The 25,472-nt window shown below is 38.0% G+C and overlaps 1 protein-coding gene across 6 annotated transcripts in view; it reads right to left on the bottom strand.

Annotated features, from left to right (window-relative positions):
* Positions 1-6,505: 6,505 nt before the first annotated feature.
* The window catches only part of SEMA5A (semaphorin 5A), a 337,359-nt gene continuing 318,392 nt past the window's right edge, over positions 6,506-25,472 (bottom strand). For all 6 annotated transcript variants that reach the window (XM_035552812.2, XM_035552815.2, XM_035552811.2 and 3 more), the window contains 5 exons: positions 23,810-23,980; positions 18,991-19,146; positions 15,241-15,288; positions 12,856-13,067; positions 6,506-11,455 (listed from right to left, as the gene is read on the bottom strand). In XM_035552812.2, the coding sequence (XP_035408705.1) occupies positions 11,336-11,455; positions 12,856-13,067; positions 15,241-15,288; positions 18,991-19,146; positions 23,810-23,980 (707 nt within the window). In that variant the 3' untranslated portion in view covers positions 6,506-11,335. The remainder of the gene's footprint in view (positions 11,456-12,855; positions 13,068-15,240; positions 15,289-18,990; positions 19,147-23,809; positions 23,981-25,472) is intronic.

The following is a 25,472-nucleotide window of genomic DNA, read 5'->3' as shown; positions in this document are numbered from 1 at the left end:
TTCATATATATTCATACAAACACATGTTAAATACATATCTTATTCTCTATAAATGTCCCTAGTTTTAATTTGCACCCATTTTGCTGTGTTGGATGGAAACTCTTGATCTTGAAATGCTTCCATCCATGCCTTTGATTATGGACACCTAACTATCCACCATGACCCTGAGCTCTGTTATATCCACTGTCTCTCAGAACAGACTCCCTTAAATAATACTTCTGGCTTACACTCTTTGTTCCTAACATACTTATGAACTTCCATGAGGCTACAGTTTATTTGCCTGTGCAAAGTTTATCATGTGCTGCTTCCTTGCAGCTTTTAGCTTTTTCCTTTGTAGCTTTACGTATTAATTCCTTTTTTTTTGTGTGTGTGTGTGTGTGTTTGTGTGTCAGCAACTTCAGTATTTCTTTTTCTTCCTGATCAATGCAAAAAGCACTAAACAACACAGGTGTGAAAATAGGTTTATGTGGAACCCTATTAAAAACACTCTTTCCATCTAGAGGAGAATTCCCTGCTAGTGACCCATCAATTAGCCAGTGCTAATGCATTTCATTCTTGCAGCTTTGTTTTGGCTTTGCAGTGAAATTGCTAAGCAATAGCACATGGAATGTAAGAGCAGACTAACAGGGCGCTAAGCAGTTCTTACAGGTTAATAGTTGTTCTGGTCTCGAGGATCACATCAATAGTGCAGCTTACTTTTGGAGAATTTTCCTAAATTGTATGCGGATTTATAGCAACCTGATTCTGCAAGGTAAATTTATAAAAGCTTGATGGAGATGAAGAACTGTTGATATTTGCTCAGGTATTCTTGCCTTTCCTTCTACTGAGGGAGTTAATTCTGAAGTAGATTTCTGCACTACATTATGTCCAAAAGGCTGTAAAGAGCTATATTTGTAGCAAAAGCTGTTAATAAGCTATGACATGACAAAATAATAGAGAACATTTCAAAATGCATTCTCAGCCAGCCATCAGGAAGAGCTTGTTTGAATTTGCCTCAGGTGTTTCTCTGGTAACAGACTACCCAGGCAAAGCTGAGACCCCACCACCTTCTTAGGGATTTTACAGGTGGGCCCAACAGCAGATAGGGAGCCTACCTCCATTTTTACCTCAAAACTGTGACTGTGAGATAAAGAATGATCTTTTTTTTTTTTTTTTTTTTTTAATTAAACCTCCAGGTTAGAGACTAGGGTTTGCCACAAGACAAGTTGTGCATCTCAGGGAAGTTCTTTGGGGCTAGATTTTTCAAACAAATTTAGAGCTCTAACTCCTTTCAATGAGAGTAAGACAACTACGTACCTTGATAAAGCTGCTCAGCCAGCCAACAAAAATGGTTTTGTGGCTGTTGAGCAGAGCTGAAGTGGCATAAGGGCACCCCCAGCATACAGATAAATATAACCCAGCAAGTATCTCACCAGACCCAGAGTTTACTGCAAATTTAAGGTGCTGCCTTTAATCTATTCTAGTGAAGGAAGTGTTTCTAGCTTTGCCAGCTGCCAGGGGCTTCACTTGAACAAAACTCACCGCTCACAACAATTTGAAAACTAGGTTTGGATCTGATTGTGGCTGATAAATAATTTCAAGACATCCAGCTGCAAAAGGGCTCACATCCTCGCCCCCCACCATTTGTATGAAAGAGACACAAGAAAATTTATGTGTATTACATGACATTTTTTTCCCGATAACCTATGTAAACTATCACCATTTTTTATCTGTTCGTTATTCTCACCCTTGCTCTTATAATTATGCCTACAACAAGGACAGAACAGCAAAAGAAATAGCTGCATAAACAGTGATGTATTTCAATATTTACTCTAAACTATTTCAGTCCTCTTTGGAAATATTTTGCAACTACATTCATTATATTTAAGCAGGCTTTCATAATTTAACACTTGCTCAGAGTTCGTTAAATTAAACAAATTCTATTTCACGTTTGCATAAAGATAAAATTTCTTTGCAACAGCCTGCTTTATTTGTTGATTTGGCTGAAGCAGACAGCATAACAAAAATACTGAACAAGAACATCTTAACTTGAATACTTGTAGTGTATATAAGCCAGACAGTAAAATAATATTTTTCCTTATTGTTTAGTGCTCCAGGCTTTTGGTGAGGAAAAGGTCATTATCAGCTGGTTACAGGGCTACTGCTGAAGTTAATTCAAATTAATAACTGGTGAGAGTGGCTAATGTTCTTGTAGACACTTATTTGGTGTAGAGAGGAAACTAACCCTTTATTATCGTACGGACAAAGCAGACTGAAGCCTACCATCTGGACACATCTCTCTAAAAAAAAACAGTCTCAAAGTGCAGTTTCTTTTTCTGGTGAGCAGTGAGTCTGCTATTATAGGAAATTGTGGTGGTGGTGGGAATCTTGGAGGTTGGCTTACATGCATAAGGCCTCTTATTAGGTCCCACACTGCTGGCAATTGCCCACTTTTTAATGATAGCTCTTAAGTTCATTACACCACGTCCATTTTATTATGCAGAAGCTTGTAAGACTCCTGGCCTAGAGCCCACAACAGAGGTGCTTTGCTACTGTTGGCGAGCATATTTTTTCCTCCTAAAACACTAGTTCAACTTTCATTCAGTGTCTATAGCAAAGGATATTTGTGGTTCTTAGGGTAAACAAGTTTATTTGAGAAATATGAAATTGTTCCCTGTTTTTAATGTGCTCAAAGACAATGGTTCCAATAATAAATAAATAAATAAATAAATAAAATGGAGAATGGCCAATACCACTCCCACAGGAAGAAAAAAACCTAGGGGTCAAGAAATTGTTAAAAAAAAAAAAAAAAAAAAGGAAAGAAAAAGAAATCCATCATTTCCAGGGTATATCCTGACATATGAAGCTTTGTTTTCAGACTTCACACTCAACTGAGAGAATCTTCTTACACAAAGTATATGAAGAAAATTTACACTTCAGCATATGAGGAGATGTGGTGGACCTCCCCTACAGAAGCATGTGCTCTAAGCTGATGATCTCCTGAGAGCTGTCTACGAGTGGGGACACTTCAGGAGGTAAAGTTTCATGCATGGTGCTTTCGTTTAAAGCAGATGTTTTTGTTAACATCTCTTTTGGCTCTCATTGAAACTTAGAGAAGTTTTGGAGCAGATATATCAGAGCAGCCGGTTAGCAACCCAGTGATACCCCTCTTAATGATCACTATTTGCTTCCTGCAAACTTGAGGGCAAAATCAACTCGATTTGTATTGACTGGCTGAGTAACCCTTCAGCTGCTTTTCTTTCTTCTTCTCTCTTTCAGAGATAATAACACATCCTTTATATCAGAGGCTGTCAGCACCCACTGATCCCATACTGAGGCAACCAGGAACAACTGAAGCACAAATATAGATGCTGTCAGTTACTGCCAGGAGAGAGGCTTTTGGTCTTGGTGTGTCAGCTCTCATTATGGCACATTACTGCAATCTACGTGAGGAATTTATATGCCAAAACCACTCCCAACAAACCAAGCTAGCTAACTTTCCTCTTTTCTCATTTTTTACATAATTGACACCAATGTGAACAAGAAGAGAATGACCTCTTCAACCTGTGCCTTTCTGTAGCAATCTATATGTTAACAGAAGTATCTTTATTACTAGACAGTGTCTTCTGCTCTAATCTGTGCCTTAGGAGAAACCTTAGTTCAGGTTTCTTGGGACATCATGGACAAAAGTGGGTTTATTATGGCTGTGGATAGTTAATTGATAAGGTTGCAAAACAACAACAACAACAACAACAAAACAAGGAATGATATTGGGAAGTTATGAATAACTCTAAGAAACTGAGGGAAAGAAAGACTCGAATTCATATTTGGAACCAAATTATGAGATTTGAAAATATTTCTATCCAACTCTGTGGCCTGGATTGACCACAAGTTTTTTTCCACTTTAATATCAAAGGCACTTAGTATTTTAAGGGATCAGGAAAATCTCATAAACACACCTTTAACTTGAAGAAAGTTTATTCCTTGAAGAAAGGAATATATTCCTAAACTAATGCCCCTGACTAAATAACAGGCAGGAAGCTTCAAAGGGAATAAAAAAAAAAAAAAGGGCTAAGAAGTTGATTTTCTTTTCTTCTGCACAGAATCCAAATTTATCACTGCAGAACTTGGTATTCCCTTGTAGTTTACTACTGTTTCCCACTGTTGCAAAAAACAAGCGATCAAAAAGTTCAGTTTAGTAGATCACAGATGTGTGGTTGAGATTTGACTGTGCATGTTAAAGATAAGTGTTCTGATTTGTGGAAAATGTTAAATGAGCACAAAAGGACAAAGTTCAGGTGATGCTGTCATTAAAGACCTGAAAAGGGCAAGAAAACCCATATAATTAAAGCTAGAAAAAAAAATCAAGAAAAATTGTGAATATTAATCAAGGCAGTAAAATAATATCAATACAAGCAACAGAGACTCGAAAAGTGCCACTCCCCCCACACCTAGAATCCAATTTGTTGAAAGTGGTATTTTTGCCACTAGGGAGGGAACTACAGGGTGTAGACATAAGATGGAAAAACAATCTCAAAAAGTCACTGTCTACCAGTTGAGCTTCATCTCTGTGTTCCAAATAATCAGTAAAACATTATGTTAAATGGCCTCCCTGGAGTGCTAAATAAGTCAACGGCCAGTCCCTATACACGTTCTGTTAGCTGTCTCAGTAGGTGTAAATCCAAGGTAAACTCCATGTGAGTGGAATGACTCTGCAGTAGCATTTGGCTTAGATCCCTGCATGCTTGCTTCTGTGCTTGAGTCACTGCACCAATGCTTCTTCTTAAATATGAGTATCTCCGGCAGCTTTTCTGAGAAGTTTTGCTCTGGAAGCTGTTTTTGAAGGAGTTAATGGCAAGGGAAAAATCATTCCATATAAAGTTCTGTGCAGGGATCATTTACTCCCATTATTGCAATAAGCAATGGCATTCTCCTGATACCAAACCAAAAGTGTTTACTATTTCTAAAAATCTCTGAACTCTATTTCAATTACTTAGTCTTGGGTACATCACTGTTAAAAACAATTTTTTCGCTGTGTAGGGCATTTCATAGGGCCATGACAACAGAAAGCACTTTTTCGCACACAGATATAAAATCAATTTCTTTCACAGCTGTACTGGCTTCAAAACTTTATTTAGAAGTTGCGACCTTAAATGTCTCATTTATTTGAAATTTGATACTTATTTCACTTGCAGTTGATGCCTACTGCTGCAGCTTAGAAAAGGGAGAATTAATTCAAAACCATGAGCTTAGCAATCAGCAAATATGTTTGCTGAAGCCTGGAACATACTCTGTGTTACTGTTATCAGCCTTCCATGATATTTTAAAATATGAAGCTTTTATTGGATGAAGTTTGGGGATAAATCCTTTGAGGGAAAAATAATACAAAAAAAAAAAAAAAAAGGATTGGATTGTGAGAAGGCTGGAAGTTACATTGATTGATTCTTTTTTTCTGAAATGATATTATGAAATTACCATCTCTGTTCAGACGTTCGTTGCAGTTGAGGAATGACTACGTTACATTCAGTTTAAGAACAATTAAAATAAGCCAGATTCAGTATCAATATAAGAGTTCTTACACAAGCCTTCATAACAGTTTTGCAATGCAAAGTTTTAGCAGACTTCTGTACTGGTATAAAATCAGTCCTTGAAATTAACTGCTCATGAAGATGAAGCTCAGCTAGGCAGAGCTGTAATCAGCTTTCCACAATCATTAGGTGAAAAAATGTTCAACCTAGCTTCAAAGAGCCAACTGGAAACAGGTTTATGTGCCCCTCCTTCATTTGCCCCATGGAACAACCTCAGAACATGTGAAGTGGGCTTTTCTGAATGAGTGAATGAAACTGAAGGGGTACACTCTAGCTGGTAATGGGGATTCAGCCTCTGGGACCAGACTGGAGCCTGTCCAAAACCCATGAGATCAGCACCAGCTGTTTTGGTCCACACATCTGCCCTGTGTCTCCTGCCAGCACAGATATTGCCAAAAAGCCACCTGTGCCACTGTGCTTCCTGTTTGGGAAAGCACTGCATTCTCTCCTGGCTGATCTGTTGCAGAGAACTATTCCAGTTCACTCCTCTCCCGAGCAGTAATCACAGCTCTGCGCAGGTACCTGTTGCAATCGGTCAGGTGTGCCAGCTGGGCTGCTTTTTCCTGGAGCAATGAGTTGGCTTGTCTGTTCAGTAGGCTACAGTCCCAGCAGCCCTGCACTTGACAGTTCCAAAAAGGACCCCAAATTTCTGTGAAAGTTTTCTGACGGATTTGCTAAGCCATCAGTCTTGTTCTTCTACATTTCAGTTTTCATTTCTGCCTTGCCTTGCTACTGCTCGGGTTGAAATTTTTGTCAAACTTCCCAGGTTAGCAAATTTCCCCCTTTGAACCATCCCAGTTACAAAATCTTGTTGCATGGCAACACAATGCAAAGCATTCATTCAACTATACAGAGCAGTCTATCTAAAGGCCATTGCAGCTACACACAGATCCATTTCTGTGGAGAAAGAGAACAGAGAAAGAAAGGGAAAACATTCATAGATCCCAGAACCCTTCTTTATTTGAAAGAATGGCTTTTAAATGAAATCAAGCAGTATCTTGTTTTATCATTCATTTATTTAGCAAAGAAAGGAATGAATTCAAATACCCCACACAATGAACACATATTTATTCCCTGATATCAAGATGCAGATTTGCTTGTGAACAATTTTAAATGAATCTGTTTCATTACTACTGCGTTCACCTTGTACTGTGCATGGGTTTGTGCAGAAGCAATATATTTTGGGCTCAATCCTGTAAACATATTAAAATAAGCAACTTGTTACATCCATACCACTGAACTCAATGTGGTCACTTATGTGATGAGTAAAATCATACTTGTGCTTGAGAGCCTAGCTTTTGCCCATCTAATTTAGGCATCTAAATGACAGAGAAAATTAGAAGTGTATCTCTCTAGTCTCACCACTTTGTTGGTGGGGAGACACAAGACCCCTCTGGGTTGTAACACAGCATGTCTAAGGATGGTCTCCCTGACAAGACACAGAGGATGCTGGTGACAGCTACAACCAAAACTTGGTCAGATGCCTCAAGCAAAGCAGGATAAACTTGGACCAAACTGTTTACAGAATTGATCTCATACAGCAAAGCTATTATGCACGCGATTAACTTTAGGAATATGCGTATGTCACGCTGATTTCAATAAAACTGGTCCCACATTTAAAGACGTGAATATATTTATTCAATAATTATGAGGAAAAAATCTTGAAGCATTTATTCTCGTTACCGCTTTTTGTTGCATCTGGGACCTCTTACTTTGTTTTCTGGTTTGAACAGCCATATGTTCTGATGCTCTGAGAACTTTCTTCACTTAACATAAGTGCTTTGGTAGCTCTTGATTTGAATATTGACATGGTATTTTCCCAGAGGTTATTGTGGGATTCTGATTGAGCTAACTGAATGCACAGTGTCCTACACCAATCTGAGACTTTAATCAGTACTGCTTAATAGCCTGGAAATCAAAGCCATTTAAACTCTCTCCCACTCTCTTAAGAAAACCCTAATCCTAGTCAGAAATCTCTTGATTAATTTTAGCCAAACCACACTGCTCCAACAGCAGGTAACTTATGTTGGCTGAAAAAGCTTCCACCTGAAGTCAATTTAAGTGACCGTAAAGGTCATCAGACTCAAATCAAAGTACAAGATAAATCTGCAAGCACAGGAGTCCATTTTCTAAGCAACTGAGGAACGTGCTCTATGCATCAGTCATTAATATAAGCCAAAAATGTGTACTCCAGCAAAGTTTTCATTTGGATTACCCAATGACAGTGTAAACTGTGCAGGATCAGACTGGCAATCCTGCTTCCTCTTCACTTCATGTAGCATTGCTCTACAGAAAGGAATTTACTCAGAGGATTGTGATCTATCTTCTCAAATGTTTCTGTTTGAAATGGAACAACATTTTCAAGTTATGCAATTGGTATAAAACTGGCTTAGTAATATTAACTACTGACATCAGAGGTAATATTTATTTATCCAGAAAAAATCACTTTATCCATGCAAAAGGATTTTGTTACATTTTTGGCAAAACAGTGTAAGTGCTTTCATGCAGAAGTCTGCTCTTTACCAAAATGTGTGTGGCCAATTTTAGAAAAAAAAAAAAAAAGTAAATTGAAACTTAATAGAAACCTCACTTTGCTTTGCTTCATGACTTAGGAGAGGCTGTATTAAACTACCTGGACAGCTATGCAGAACTCAGACAGTGAAAATACTGACATTGTCAGTGCACCTGGGGTCTTCTAAAACTATTTAAGACATAAAAATATAATGGCTTTGAAACGTGTTGTCTCAGAGTCTAGACTGACAAGGAGATCTTGCCATCATTTTTTTTCTCATTGAGGTGATGTAAATTTTCCATGTTTACCCCAAAGGAATGTGGAAATAAAGCCTAAAACTGCTTTAGGTAGAATTTTGAATACACCTCTGCCTGAGATTTAGAATAATATAATTTAGGAAGCTAAATGACAAAAAAAAAAAAAAAAAAGGAACACTTTTCTGACAAGTTGGCATGGTATTTAAATGACATCACATACGAGTTGCTCAGAGATCTGAACATCTGAAACGCTCCTTTGGGAGATGGAAGTGTGAGCAGACTGAACATCTGCTAAATGCACTTCTACCTATGATCATGCAGACTTAACTCAGAGTATTATCACCGCATATATAACACATCTAACATATATATCTATTCATGAAAGGAATGGAAAACAGATCACTGTAAAGATAAGTGTGCCTCAAACTACTAAGTTTTTTTTTTTTTTTAAAAAAAAGCTTATTTCAGATAAATTTCATTTTAAAAGGTTAAAATAAAAATACATACTTTACATATTCTTAAGATATTGGATTCATAACTAATAATCTAAATACAAAATCCATAAGCCAGACTAATGTGCTCTTAGTACAGGGGCAGAGAGGGACAGTGTCATGAATGTGTATGTGTGCATGTGCTGCTTTTTCTTAGTGGTAGCAGCAATTTAGATCTTATTTTTTAAAAATATTTAAATGTGAAAATTTATCTTTTGGCATGAACAGAGTGATTCAGATACTGGACATGCTTATGATTTGGAGAGTTTTTTCCCCTCTGTTTGATTCACCATTTTCTTGCAGAGAAAATTTACTCTTACTCAAGGACAATCAGGTAATCGCTTCCTGGCAAACCAAATCTAATGTACAGTAAAACAATCACAAAATATAGAGAACTGTTGTCATCAACTCTTCTAAAGATAAACTAGTGAGAGGGTGGACGATCTTTCTTTTGATGGAGTTATAGTAACAGGGAGAATGATTCAGATGGACAAAATAGGCAGCTGATCTTGATTATTTTCATAGATGGTAAATGTGTGTTCATTTTACAGTACAGCTTTTCAAAGACCACTTTGCATTTTTTTCATTTTACTACAGAACAGAGATAGGAAGGATAGTGCTATATTCAGATCTATCCCCATTCAAGAATGTTGCTCACTGCCATCATTACGTATGGTGTTTACACTTGCCTTGTAAGTGGCTGGACCACCAAGGAAGGTGGTGCTTAAATGCAGTCTCACAGGATCAATGTTCCTAAGTAATTTTTGTGTAGCTTTGTTTGGACATAATTTTTAATCATCATTGTCTGTACTTTTTTTTTTTTTTTTCCCCCTCTGTTTGCCTGTCATAGCATAACCTAATGATCAAGGGCTCTGAACATGGATTGGAAACATTTCCACTCTGCCTTTCCTTGCATATCTTTCTGGTATTCTGTTGTGATGATCTTTGCATCTAGTATGCTCAAAAAAAAAAAAAAAAGTTTAATTCTTTAGTCCATATTATTCATTTTAAATTTCTTTTCACAAACTTCTGAAAATACGAAATGTTTCCTTGCTACTATATACTCTGGAAAATCTGGCCTGAATCCCTGCCCTTTTCTTTTTAGTTGTACATCTGGAATTCCAGCTCAAAAAAATAACTTCATCATGAATGTGGGTGAAGACAGACAGAACAAAGAAAAATGGTATAAAAATCCTTTGTGTTTCCTCACCTGCCACTACAAAAGGAACTAAAACTGATAATTTAAAACTCAAACAGGATTTTAAATATTTACATCAATGAAGTCCAACAAGATATTCACTTAAAACACCATAAGTTTTCTTTAGGGGATGGTTAGCACGGGTCGGACACGACAGTAAGATGAGACAATGTTTTGTAAATACATCTGCGTTTTCTGATGATGCTTTGTTTTGTCAAACATGTGCCTATAAAGTAAAAGTCAGAAAGGGGAAAGCAGCTCTACTGATTATGCCTACGTGCCCCATGGGCCTGAGACGGCACACACATTGAGGTGCTGTTGCATCATCCCGTAACCGGCCTGACCACGAGTGCTGCAGTGGTCAGACCAGGGGGATCCCACGGGCATGCACCAGGGTGAGGAAGCCTGCAGGATGCCACCACCCGTGCAGCCGTGCCGGTCGCAGTAAGGCCGGCCTGCTAATGACGTACGGGGCGGCCTTCCAGCGCGCCTTTCCGACCTGTCCTCCTGCCTCGGCCTCCCTGCAGCATGTGCCCTTTCACCCTCCCTCCCCCAAAATTCAAGCAAACAAGGTGAAGGCTTTCTGTGACTGGGCTTGGCTCACATGTGGAAACCACCTACCCTGCAGCTTTCCGGTTTTGGTACAAGATCATATCCTTGGGTGCGGCCTTAGCCTCCACGCTCCAAACAGCTGAACTGCAGCCTGAGTGGTTTGTAGGCCAGTAAGATCAGCCCTACAGAGCCCAGAGCTGCTGCAGAGCATTGCTAAACCACCGCGTTTCTTCTTGCCATTCTTCTCAACACCCTGCAAGCTCTTTTTGGTGGTGCGAGTTTCAGGAGGCTACACAGTGGGCTCCGCGGCTAACAGCACAGCTCCCTTTTCAAACCTCATGGGAATAAAAGACAATGCCTAAAAAGAAAATTGCATTTGTACTCCTGCAGCAGTTTTAAGGGGTAACAGATTTTTTTTTTAAAAAAAAAAAAGCTCAGGGATTGATTAGTCCCTTGTCAGAGAAATCTGACTGAATGCTTATGAAACAGCGAAGCAATGTGTTCCTCATGAGCAGTTCAGTGACACCGAGGGGCTACAGCTGCACCCGACACCGAAGGCCAACCTTTCACTCCGCAAAGAAAACATCATGTCACAAACAGGAGTTTTGGGCATTTGGCAGCAATGGGACATTGACGGCTTGGATCGTGCTTGAAATGTCTCTGAACTTCATCTCTGAAGCTTCAATCACATGAGCAGTCATGTAGCACAGGCCTTGGGGACTGGGAAGTTACAGGAGGCCAGAAAATACACAAGCCTGTTAGTACTCATCATAATTATTGAAATCTGTAAAATAGGTATTAGAGTAAGTCTTTGCAGTAAGATGTGGATTGAAGTATTTGTTTCTCTCCTCCAGAATCAGGTTGTTTTTGTTAAATGCCTGAGAGAAAAGAAAAAAAAGTAAGAAAAAGAAAAAGAAAAAAAAAGAAAATCAGAGGGATAAAATAAAAGAAGGCAATACATGCTATTTCACTGAGACAACTTTAGTGGCAAATATTTATGAATTGTCAGTCAGTCAAAAATGCATTTAAAAGTACCTGCACATTTAAAAAACTTGCATCTGCATGTGTCTGCTTACATAACAATGCTGCTACAGAATGCAATTCTACTCAATAAAGCTACACACTTTTCCCCCATATTATAAAACTAACTTTATGGTTAAAAATACTTTCTCATCACACATGTTCAGTTATTCTTTTTAGAATTCACTTATATTTGTTGTGAATAAGAATTATTTCCTCTTTACTGTATTAATTACTTACTTTTTAAATGCAATATGGAAGGAAAATGCCTGAAGGTCTTACGAGTGCAAATCTCATTTTCTAAAGTTTCAAAATTTTTCAAAAATGTTTATGTTTTGGTAGCAATTCAGAGAATTAATTAGGAGGATTTGAAAATGCTTTAAATTAGGCATATATTTCACCACAGATTACAACACCTAGACTTCTCTTGCATTTTTAATGCAATATCTTAAAATGTCTTAAATTATAAATAAAAATGAAGAAATTAAAAACCCCAGGTAGGATTCAAGAAAAATCCCCATTTGAGAAAAGCTTCACAGCTCAATGAACAAACGGTATAATCTGAAGATATTGAATTAAGTACTTTCAGAATGCTCATCCTTCCTTAATTTAGTGGATCTAAAAAACAGAGCTATTCTAAAAGGTCTTTTAAAAAAATAGGCTTGGGCGAACAATGGTCATATGATATAGATACCACACCAGGTTCTTATCTAACGTAAATCTGTACTGGATCATTTACTGAATATTTGGAGTATGAACACTTACTGAGAGTCTTACCCAGTATATATTCACCTGTATACATCTCCCGTATAAAGACAGTGCAGGAAGATGAATAGTACCCTTGACACCGTATCATTGGAGCCAAAGGATTATCTTCAATATATATTGTGATGACTGTTAATAGCCCTATTTACTTCTTCAACAAGCCACTAGAGAACACAATTAGGAAAAAGGAAAAAAAAAAAAGAAAAAAAAAAAAAGAGAACCTGAGTAGTGGTCTGGTTTCTTTCAGGAAAGGCTGCTGCTGTTTAAATTGTACCTACACATAGAATCTAACTTGATATGTAATAGGGATTAACAAAGGAAAGTATCTGCAATTACAATACCTCAGGTGAAATATATCTTTGTGATTAACGATTGGCATAATTTGAATCCAAATGCCACTGCAGAAAACTATCAAGTAGAATTCTTCTGATATAGCAAAATTGTATAGGACCACGTACTTTGTGCATTAGAGAGCTCCCAACCCGCTTCTCACCTTGATGGCTTCTACAGAATCGTATTTGTCCAGTTTGTTGATATGGTTGGTGATGCTGGTATTTAGAGGAGCTGGTGACACTGGATGGATGACAGTAGCATCATGGGACTGCTGTTGATATCGTTGGCAGTAAGTGTAAACAAGCAGGGTAAGAAGGCAACCAAGTATTGAGCTACTTAATCCCACCGCGATCATGTGAAACATGTTGAACTCTGCATAGTGGAGAGAAGACAATCTTATTTTTAAGGAAGTAGCAGTAAAAGCTTAAGTTTGGGGAATAACATAGAAAAGTGTTTAATTCAAATAATGACAAGGGAACTCTCATGTGTTTCCCAGAAACATCTCATTTGCAGTGGTTTATCCCTACAGCAGCAAATGCATTGTACTTCCCTGAAGGGATCATTATGAGAACCTTAGATACCCACACATCTCTGCAAGTATTAAGACTGAGATTTCTGAAAGATCCTTAGCCAAGATCAGAACCCAAACAACAGATGAATGAAGTGCTTTTTCTAAGTATTTGAAAAGTTCAGCTAAATTTATTTCTGCAAACTCTACAGCAAAACCTTTTTCATATATAAATTATGTATATAATGTACATGGCTTATTTCCAGTGAACTACATTATCACCTCCTCTGCTTCTAGTTCTTTGTCTTACACGTAGTGACTTGCGGCAGAACAAAATCTTAATGTCTTTAGATCACAGACCTGCTTCCCCTAAAATGTTTTCAGCATCCCCCTTATTTGGTGACTGTCCCAGACACTTTTGCGTACTTCTTTCTCATCCCCTGCTTTGACTGCAGCTGGGTCTCACTGTTTCTGCATCTTTGATATATGGACAGTTTGTTCCCTTCTCCAGTCTTCAGAACTTTTTCTCCATGTAATGGGGAAGTGAGGAAGAAACAGTAGTGTCTGGGGAGAAAATGTGAAGAGGAGAGAGAGAGACTCCCTAAAGCTCAGCGTACTTTTAACCACAGCAGCCAGAGAGTGCTGCCAGAACACAGTCCTCTCTGCCCATTGAAGATAATATGGGATCAGACTGTGGGAACCCTCCCTACTTACACAGGAGTTAAAACATAGAGAAGGCTCATTGCTGCATGAAACTGTAGAAGGGAATTTAAAACATAATTGCCTCCCAATTATCCTGATATAGAGATAATTGGGTCAGACGTGGCATAAGTAGGATTAGCTGGAAATAAACAAAGTACACTTCTTTTCACTGCTGTTTCCAACTGGGGCTTTGCTTTTGATTAAGAAAGAAATATCATTAAGAAAGAGATTTCATCTTAACATTATTGAACATTTGTTTGTGGTTGCGCACATGAAGCTGATTTTAATCTGAGAGACTGGCAGTAGTCTGAAAAACGTTAGACCTTTTTCACTGTAAAACAGAAAAATGGGACATCACATGGGTTCCGTTTTTCGCAAGCCGCCTTTACATACCAACTGTGAAAAAAGGAACACAACCTAATATATTGACCTAGGTTGACCACCGCAATATGTAAATTACCACTGAAATATCCTTCTACACTTGTATGAGAGTTTCCCACTGTCATAGAACTTGGCAAAATGTTTTCAGAGTTCCACTGCTAATAAGGAAAAAATCAAATTGCATTACCCTGACTCCCATAACATGTAACTATGCACACTAGCGCCCTTGCATAACCTCTGTGTTTTCATTGTCCTTTACTAGGCTAAAAACACAGCTTATCTGTGCATAGAAGAATACTGGAACTGGTCACAGCTACTACCATGACAACACAGACTAACCGTGATAACTCAGCACAAACACAAAAAAGGTCATTTTTCCCATTTCTTCTTCTTCGTACTTTTTTTTCCCCAACAATTCAGTTTTCTCTTTCAAGATTTGTTTTGCTAGCGTCAAGACTCTCTGGAATTGAACTTTTCTCTTACATTCTAGTTTTGTCTCTGGCAGCAAAGCTGAAAATGAGTCCAGATAGTCTGAGCTATTACATGGGTTAGCAGGCTGGCTCTCTGCTATTCATTTGGAGTCCCAAAGAGGTTTGTGAAATTATTATCCTGCAAAAGGTGCAGCAACTTAAAAATTTTTGACCTACTGATAACTAACTTATAAAAGGAATTTCTTTTCTGGGACACAATAAATGACTGTTACAAGGGAAAAGGAGAAAAAAAAAATCCAATAATACATGCTCTTGTCTTAAAGGTCAGCAATGGCATCTGGATATTTAATGAGGAATCCTGTATTAACTACATCTCTATTTCTGGACCAAGTGTAAATAATGAGAATGTGGCATTTATAAGGTGGAATAAATCTAAGAGAGTGCAAAATGTGAAACAAATGGAAAAAAAAAGGGGGAATCAATAATTCACTATTTAATACACAGATAGAACTCAAAAGCTTACCGCCACATCGTTTTTCTTCTATGCTGCTGGATCGTGCCACCGATATTTCTAGAAAAACAAATAAACTGCTTATGCCATGGAGAAAAAAAATAACAGACAGCTAGTAATTTGATCAACACAGTAAGGATTTTAAAAAATGTAGTCTTCTACGTTCACTCCAAATCCAAAGTAAAAAAAGATTTTGACTATGGTGTGGTGGAATTAACAAAAAAGTTCCATGACATCTTCAGGTTCTTTAGTTTATCAAGCAAAAGCAGTAACATAATTTTTATTCTTGCTTCACAATATCCCTTTAATTAAAAAGATGAAGTGTACATGAAAAAATTCTTTGTGAAGTTAAGCCATTTTGAGGAAATGCTGAATTTCTGAATAGTAAAATTAATGAGAGTTTCATTATCTTGTGTTCAAACGGGCTCATTACTTCTAGAAGTCACATCTAGCACTAATGTGAAAAGAGGGAATTTACAGATCTTCAAAAAAGATGACTGCCAATTTAATGGGTCCCAGCTGTAAACTAATAAAATGTAATTCCACCCGATGTCCTTCCCGTTCTGTCTTTGGAAGCATTCTGAATAAATACTGAATAAAAATGTGTTGACAACCAAGTTTTCCCATTTTTTATTTCAATTACCATGGCTTTGGTGAAGGGAAGTCCTGCCCTACAAACCTCTCTGCTTTGTGAATCTCTCTGGAAGGGTCAATGATCATGTGGATATGGGTGAGAGTGCGGACACAGCCTACCTGGATTTCAGAAATTACTTTAAATCCCTTCTTACTTCCCAAGAAAAAAGAGATGAGGGAAAGGACAGAATACAGTGTAGTTCTTAGAGTGGAGTAAGGTTACCACTTCTGCAGTGACCTAGGCTTTTGAGCAAAGGGCTAGGAAGTGTGTTTTTGAAGTTTGATGATATTCATTTATTTAAGGTAGCATGGGTAAGGGCATACTGTGAAGAGCTGCAGAAGGGCCTTCAAAAACTAGGCAATAAAATAAAAAACAGAACAGAATGTAGATCAGTGTAGAGTGGAAAGCAATCCTAGCTTCACAAATAAAATGATGGCTGTGAGCTGACCATTACCACTCATCAGGGGATTATGACAGCTTGTTCCATGAAAATATCAGCTTACTGTTCCGAATGAATCAAAAAGCCAAACAAAAGGCTAGGTACAACCAAGAAAGCAAGAGTGAGTAGAACAGGAAATTATCGTTATGGGTCCTTACAAATCCATGAGTTGTCCACACCCTGAACGCTGCATGCAGCTCTGGTTTTCCAATTTCAGAATACCTCTAGTACAATAGAAAAGTTCAGAAAAGGTCAGCAATGACCGCCACTGGTATGCAATGGCTTTTGCATGAGGAATGAGACAGTAGGCTGTCTACCTCCCTACCAAATGATGATCCAAGATGCAAAGAAGATGCAAGAAACCCAGGAAACTACTTGGAGAGAGAACCATTTCAGAGCATTAAACAGATCGACCGAATCAGGTTTAAAAACTCTCCTGAAATGAAAGTTGCTGAAGGCTGAAAAACTACAGGGAGGCAGGAGCAGGATGATATACGCTTGTCCTGTTTCTCTTCTTCCCTGGACATTACAGTACTGCTGGAGACAGGAACTGGACAAGACGGACTCTCACTCTGAACCTGTATGGCCATTCTGATGTTCTTTTATGAATATTAAAAATATCTGATAATGGAAAAGGACTGATTAATAAGACAGACTTCAGCTGCAAGAATGCATGGAAAGTAAATTTCCTGATTTTTTTTTTTCTCCTGTTAAAACAGGCTTAAAGTTTGAATCTGTATCCAGACTCAGAGCAGTGAAGGAAGTCCTTTAGTGTGATTCTGGGAGAAGGGGATTATAAAGCAGGCCTGGTGGAAAAAGAGGAGAGAAGCAAAGACTATATTAGTGGTCTGGCTTTAAAATTAATCTCTTCTCCAGTTGGAGGTTTCTGCTGAAAGATACCGTAGCACATTATCAGATGTGAAACAAAGTGCTATGACTTCCACATATCTAAAATGCCACAGGCTAGTTCTGCTAAAGTGGGTCACATTTTTTTTACCTTTCTTCACCTGCTAAATCAATATTATTTTCAACATTAGAAAGTAACAGACCTGATAGAACAGCACTCTCACAGATAGCTAAAGGCTGGTAGCATACTCTGTCTGGTCAAGACCATTAATTCACAATCCAAACAACATGCTGAAAAAGAAATACATATGCCAGAAAGCCATAAAGCTCTGCAAGGTAATGTTGGTAAAGATTAACCCTGGAAAAAACAGCAGCAGCAATGACAAGGAGCCACTCTCCCAGAATCACTCTATATGCATTAAGTTTTGTGGAAGAACAGATTTAAGGTAAGCAGGGGGAGGAGGAGACAACGTGAGGGTGGACATGCCAGCATAATAGCTGGGGAAAGGAGTGAGGTGAATTAGAAAAGGAAAGAGAAGTTGGGAGGGAGAGAACTCTGAGTATGAGGACCCTGAGGAGTGAAAGTGAGCTGAGAGCTCCCAAGAAAGCAAGGGAGTTTTGCTAAGGTGAGTGTACTGGCCATGACTTCATCTCCTGTGATGTGAGAAATTGGAGGGGGAGTGGCAAACAAAGCAGAAGGGCCAGAGACAAGGTGGCTGCTACTTATTCACCTAACATTCCTCATTTCAGAGTCTGAAAATGCATACTTTCCAAAACAATATGTAGACTTTACATTGGATTAAGAGGGGGATTCACAGAAAGTGAATGTGAATATTAACAGAGCTGCTTCAAAACCTTGAGAAAAAAAGGGAAAATACAATGTGAGGGGTTTTGCTTTCACATTGACATTTTTCACTTCAGTTTGGGAGGAAAAATTAGTATTTGGGAATTAAAAAGTTTATTGCCACTTTCTATGCATCACCCACAAATAAAGTGTTTAAATTTGCTGATTTCTTTTTAATATTGTACATATACAGTATATAATATACTGCTTAGCCGCAGAAAAAAAGGTTGCTGCACTGAACCAACATAATTAATGTCAAATGACACTTGAAAACATAAATTTCTCTGTGAATAGACTGTTGACGTTGTTATGTACACAGATGGAAAGATGACTGTTAACAGCAAAGTAATGTAGTCACCAATACTATTGTGTGGATTTAAATGACTGTTATGATTTAAAAAAATAATAATAATTACATTCATCATTTTTGATAAACACTATAATACCTGACATGATTGTCCATCAGGTACTTAGTGGCCATAGGGGAGGTAAGTAACTGAGGCACAACCAACAATATTTAACTTTCTAGGTGGTTATTAATCTAATCAACTCCATGAAATGGTTTCCTGATCAACTACCCCTGCACCCAGTCTGCATACACGAATCACAAAACCTAGAGGAACATTTCTCTGATAACCCCAGAGTCTCAAGAACACTTCAAAGTGAGAAGCAAACTAGTTCTCCTAGCTGTCTGCACTCATCCCTGCACCCTATTACCAAACAGGATGGAAGGACCTACATAAGGCTCTGAGACTGAATAACTACAGTCCCAGGTGGTGACAGCAAGGACAGTTCCACTACACAGCCTGAGACAGATTTTCATGACACCAGGTCTAGCAGCACAAGCTCTACCTTGTACACCAGTGCTCTTTGGGTGAAAAAAAGGCAAATTCTGTCCCAAGTCTTGGCTCTGCACAGTTCCATGTGGGACAGTATTATGCCTCATTCCTGAAACGTTGAGAGATTTCACTGATCCTTCCAGGGGAAGATTGATCTCACCTGGTATGAAGTTGGAGTCAAACGTACAGGCTCGGCTCTCCGTGGTGTTGCCCGTGCACTGGCTGCCCACAGGAAACAAAATAATGCACTGACGAACACGGAGCTGGACACCAGATGAGTCACACTCGGACCACTCGGACCACTCTGACCAGCTGTCTGCAGTGGGCAGAGAGATATACACACACAGACACTGCAATTAAATGAGCGAGAGAGAAATTTCTCATCTTCCTAAATTATGACAGAAAGCCTTACCTCCAGCTAGTACACGCTATCGGAGGACAGACAGCTCATTCATTACAATAAAAAAAAAAAAAGCCAGTTTGGACAAGCTGGCAGAGGTCTCCAAAATGTAGAGTTCAATGGTAAATTTTTCACCCAAGTATCACAATTTTGGCTTCTGCCACAGCCTTTGTACATGGAAGGAAGAAGCCTGAGGGATTCTCTGTGACCCCATGGTGGAGACAGAAAGACTGATTGCCGTGGAGCTAATTTCAGCCTAAGTCTTCAGGGTGGACAACGACACTGTATTTTGTTTATGTACCTGACAAATGGCAATGACAGGTATAGAGATATGTAATCCAGATCTGAAGGAGAATGTTTACCTAACAGGCAAAGGACAGCATCTTCTGGACATTTTGTTATTATTATTATTTAATTTCAGGCCCATTTCTGTACTGTAGATAGAAGAGCTCTCATAAAGTATATGCACCTTGTTTTGTTTCCTTCTCTTCCCCACTGGGTTCATTATCAGCTTCCATCATTTCTTCAGATTTCTTCCTCTGCCTATGTGGTTTTGATTAAGACATTTCTATTTCATAACTGTGCGATTTAAGACTACATCTCTTAAATTAAGTGATCTGATCTCATTATCATGAAATGCTGTGAGTTTACTGAGCTCAGCTTTCTTACAATTCAAGCACAAGTCTTGCCTTCATAGGAGTCTTTAGTTTGGCATGTATAGTAGAAGACAGATCTCAGTTGAACTTTTTTCTTTCTTCCATCAGCTTTCCCACTGAGATATGTTTTACGGTTTTGACACAGATTAGTATCAAACAGTTAGTATCCCAAACCAAGTTTGTTTCTACTTAAAAATTTTAATTGATTTTATGTCAGTACCAAGCAAATTTACTAATTTAATTTTACTTATAATAATAATAATAATAATAGTAACATATATTAGCTAAACTTTGATGTTTGAAGAACATCGGAATTTGTAAATAATTTGGAAACTTCATGAAGCTTTTGTACAGTTCTTGTGAATCAGGTGGAAAGCCAGGAAAGTCTTGTACTGTTTGGGCCCCTTTCGGTACATTGCATGAAAGATTTGTAGTTACTCATTACTTTCCCCTTGGCCATAAAGTAGATGAAAACCCTCAGTCGTCTGAAACTGGCAGATTCCAATAGGAATTACTGAGAATGCAGTTTTGAAAAATATCAAGCAATAGATGCTTTCCATGACAGCATTAGACATTCACTTCCTAACCAACAACACACTTAAATCAGAGCCAATATATTTGTCCAGTCCCAAACTAATTGGGATATAATCAGCAGCAGCCAAAATGTTCACAAGAATCCTAAATGCAGCTTGTTGCTGTTTCAATCTGTAGCCTCATATTTTTGTCCAATGTACTCTTGGCTGACAAGGTTCCTTGTTGCATCCTGTGACAACATAGGAGCCTCAGGGTATGGATCATGCTGGGCTACATCATGGTGATTGGATAAAGCTGCCATTCCAGCATGCCCTTTAGGCACAAGTCTTCTGTGGAGATGTTTTGAACAGCGGGTCCTGTAAAAGGCATTATGTGATTTGGGACCTTTCCACATATGCAATACAAGGCACGTCCCTTACATCTTGAAGTCCCATGGTGCAGTGCAGGAACTAGAGCACAGGTAGTCAGTGGGTTCAGCACCATGTGGATCAGCTCCATCTGGTGTACAAAGCTGCAGAAGAGGAGAGGGGGCACACCAGTACAAGTGTGAGAGAGATGGACATCCCTGTAATTGTGGATCCTGGTATCAAACCTGTATTTTGAGGAGTGCCACTGCTGGGAGCTCAGAGAATCACAGAGTTAAGGTATACATGACTGGTAGCTGTGCCATTTCAAATGTGCTACTGTATGTGTCATCGTGGAGATGCTGAAGTCACAGCTTTTATGTGCATTGCTACAGACTCAGTTATTCTGCTTCATCCCTTTGATTTCTTTATCTTCAAAGTATTTAAGTTTCTCTTGCACATCAAACAGTCTCCTCTCCACTTGCTCCTGAATTCTCTGCAAGAGTCACGAGGGTAGACAGGAGAGGTGTTTAATCTGGAACTGCTTTTCACCTCTAACATGGCAACGTTTACTCAGTTGTCATCTTCCTCCTGCAGAGTCTTGGCTGGCCTTTGAGGCCAGGTTAAGTCCAAGCTGTTATTAAAAGATCCCTGGGTGAAGAACGTACCTCAGAATGATCAGGCCACCAGTCTGGAAAATCATAAATTTCTTCCATGCATAACTACACCATCATTTCTAAATGCTCAATTGCTTTATCCATTATTTGCATGTGTGAGTTAGCACTTCAAGGACAGAATATATTTTCCCTTCTTACAGCAGCTGTAAATACTTTACATATAAAATGCTGCTTTATTCATTACATTACAGACACCCTTGCAACCGATTACACTTGCAGATAAGCAGCCTATAAACCTCTGTGGATCAATAGTACAGTGCTTCCATTCATATTTATGTGACTGCATTTAGATAAATTAAAAGAAAAAAACAAACATGATGATAAAACTTTTAAAATGAAGGTTGACAGAACAGTGTATTTTGCAAGACAGTTACTTCTTTTAAGTGCACAGTTGTATACTTTCAGTTGGATTTGCAATTAACTCTCTACATCCTTAAAAAGTCCTTGATATCAGGATTCTGGTAATTTTAGTTTTCTGCTCATTTTCTTTTGCCAAAAAAATGCTATTTCAAATGCCAATAAATCTTTGCTCTTTTCATAACTTATGAAACATTTGAAATAATTTCCATTTTTTTACATGCATTTCTGTGCTGGTTGGTGGTTCACAGATTCCAAGTATCACTATATTAAGCATGTCAATCAAGCAGCAAATGTCACCACCAATGGTACTTCCAGACCTGCACTAGCAGCAATCACTAGCCATATGATCCTCACCACAACAAAATGGCTGGGCAGAGATGCAAAAGCCTGCCCAAACCTGACATGGATAGCACTGGGGCCATTTTTGTACCATACCAATATGAAATAGGAACAGTAAAAAAGTTGTGAAATCTACAGTGTTCACATGAGGCAAGGTCTATTCTAACAGTTGGTTGTTTCCAAAATCTATGGCAAATTTTCAAGGAGATTGAAATATTAATATCACAGAAATGTGAGATAAATGATTTGCACGCTGAAATTTTATTGCTTTGTAAAGATTTGCACTTTCTTGAACTAAAATGACACCAACTTCCTCTTCCACCCACCATCTACTCCAAAATTCAGGTAACCAGAAGGTCAAAACAAGATGAAGAGATTGTTTATAAATGCTTAAAAACTGTCATTTCTAGAAAAATGTCACTAGAGAATAAATGAAAGAGAAAGAGCTACAATACTAGTACAATGAACACGCTAGTTCTGACCTTTTAAAGATGCCTTAAGGATCTCAAGGCAGCTACGTAACTTTTATATACAAATATATACCATTTGTCTTGAAAAATCAAATCATCAACTAATTTCTGTGTATGTTTTTAAATTCAACAGAATGTAGCATCTTCCTAAATTTTGACAAAGTATGTACTTCTTTCTATTCTGCTCCAGGACATGCAGTGCCTTGAAAAGGAAATTATCTAAAAGTGTTGTTCGACACAATTAATAGGATCCATTAATGGAGCTTGTGCCTTCACATGTATAACTTCATCATCAGAGCAGAATATTTTTGCCATGAAGTCTAGGAGCTGTCAGTGAAGCAAGTGCTGGCATTTGGATCTGCTTGAAGTTATTTCCTTTGACTGTTGCCTATAATCCATTAATCAGCAATAACTGAAAACAATCTCTCCCACTGCCTTTTCACTCATGATTTCATCTGTTTTGTGTGTGAATGTGTGTGTATTTTTACCCTCTATTTCTGACATAAATTTCATTAAAAATTCAGGTTCCTTTAATATGGTTCAAAAAAATAGTCAAATTTAAAGAAAAAGTCATGATCCATAATGTCATACAACTAGAAGGAGTGCTGAGACATTTCCTTTAGTAAATAGTTTGCAGTTATTTAAAAAGAGTCTGTGCTCCTTAACACTCAAAGTTGAAGTATGTATTTTACAAAGAGCATTAAGGCTTGCTCTGTGTTTTATATGAAAACACTTAAACAAAGGTTGATGTAAAGCGTCAGCTACTTGAAGGACCTTGTGATATGCCTGCTATTGAATATGCAACCTCAGCAATTCAATTGCTGTGAACATTTATTGTTAAAACAAAAGCTTTTTTTTTTTTTTTTTTTTTGTGGTGTTCTAATTAGAAGTCTCCCAACCTTTTCCATGAACCTCTTCAAATATTACACACTTTTAGTTTATCCAGAACCAGAACCTGGTAACTTAAATGGTAATTCTAGTATAATTTTCAAACAGAGATGGGAGGAGGTGGTCTCCTATAGGTCATATTCTACTGTTACTTGATTTACTGTAGCATGTAAGAGCTGATTGTGCACTTAATAAAGGAGAGAAACAATGTGCTCCTAAATAATAGATCAAGGAGCATTATGTTGCCCAACTGAAAATGCCTTACTCCATGGAACACAAAGAACAAAGCGGCATGCGCTGATTTGCTGTACCTGGACACTGCTGTGTGTTGCAGAGGGCTTCTTCAGTGTGTAGTCCAAGGCAGATATCTCCTCCGTATGCTGGCGCTGGATTTGTGCAGGAGCGGGTTCTCATGTAATGCCCTCCGCCACAAGTTGCTGAGCACTTTGACCAAGATGACCAACAAGACCAGCCTCCATCCACTGAAAAGACACAAAATATCTTATAGTTCCAAGTTAACGTGTTACATGGCATAATACAGCCCATCTTTTCTCGTGTTTTGTGGATCTAATTCATAATCTATTGAAACTACTGGACATTTTTAGTTCCCACTTAAGACAATGAATTGAATCATACCACAAAATTACTAAATTCACATCTTTAAAAGGCTACTCGTATACTGTTACTTTGTTACCATTGTTATCATTGTTACTTATTCACATAATAAACTTTCAGAGAGTAGCATAATAGATTTAAGATAAAAACATTTTTTTTTCTTTTCTAATTTGTGAGGAAATAAAATACCAATGCTTGTTTAGCAGAAGTGTTACAAGACCAAAGTAAATTTTCAATCAGAAAATAAAACTAAGCCCCAGAATATCAAAAGAAAGGCTGTGGAATCTAGGTTTTGTTTCATAACTCAGATGGGACTGCTTTAGCTGTACATTCCATTTCAATTGATCCAACACAGTTGTAGGGTTTGATGGGCCACTATAATGCTACAGTCCATAGTTCTAGCACAGATGCCAGTAGCAGAATGATGCCAGTACTATCAAAAAGCACCAGAAAAATGTCAAAAAGGAGTTGTCACTTCGAGTTTCAAACACAAGTTGAAAAAAAGAAAAAAAAAAAAAGAATAAATCCATTATTATTTACTGATTTCTGTATGTCGAACTCTTTTCCATTTATGGGCTCAGTTTTCACAAGATTCCTACGAAAAGCAGTTTTCACAAGATTCCTATGAAAAGCAGGTCGGATTTCCCAGGAGACCCATTTCTCAGATGGCTTTCAAAATGTGGTCACTGGACAGGCTTTTAAAGAAAGTTCACCTGATTGCCTGCCCTGAACTGGGTCCTTTGTAGCCTCGGTCCTTAAAGCTAGTACTCCAGGACATATTTCTGGCATTTATGGCCATATTGCAGCCCATTTGCCAGAGACAGACACATGACAAAGTCAGACATACTTTTCCCTGGTACAGCATTTCCTCTGCAAAAAATCTCAGTATTTTCTTCATTTCTCTTTCAATTTTAGCATATAAATAAATAAAAATTCAAAATATCAATATCCTACAAAAAAAAAAGTTATTTTGAAACCTCTATTAGAAGTGTTTTCACTCGCCTCCTTATTACTTAAGTAAGGAAGTGATTTGCCATGTCTGCACCTGATTGAAAGAAATACAGTGTGTGTAATTTAACTGACAGTCATAGAAGAGACCCTGTATGTAATAATGGCAATTTACCAGTAAAGTGCTACAGGGTCCTGAACTGAGCATAGCATTTGTCTTTTTTAGCTCCCACCCCTTAGAGCAGCAGTGGGCATTTTACCACACGAGAGAGAAACTTATTATATATTACTTTTAAAAATATGAAGTACACATTTTCTATACACAATTTTTGTGGTGCACTCATTTGAGACATTCCTTGTAAGACCTGACTTTATGTTTCATTGAAACATTGTCACTGAAGTCTCCAAAAC

This window comes from Cygnus atratus, chromosome 2, assembly GCF_013377495.2.
Source record: "Cygnus atratus isolate AKBS03 ecotype Queensland, Australia chromosome 2, CAtr_DNAZoo_HiC_assembly, whole genome shotgun sequence".
Classification (NCBI taxonomy): Eukaryota; Metazoa; Chordata; class Aves; order Anseriformes; family Anatidae; genus Cygnus; species Cygnus atratus.
Note: the sequence above shows the minus strand (reverse complement) of the source record. Positions and strands in the feature narration are given on the sequence as shown.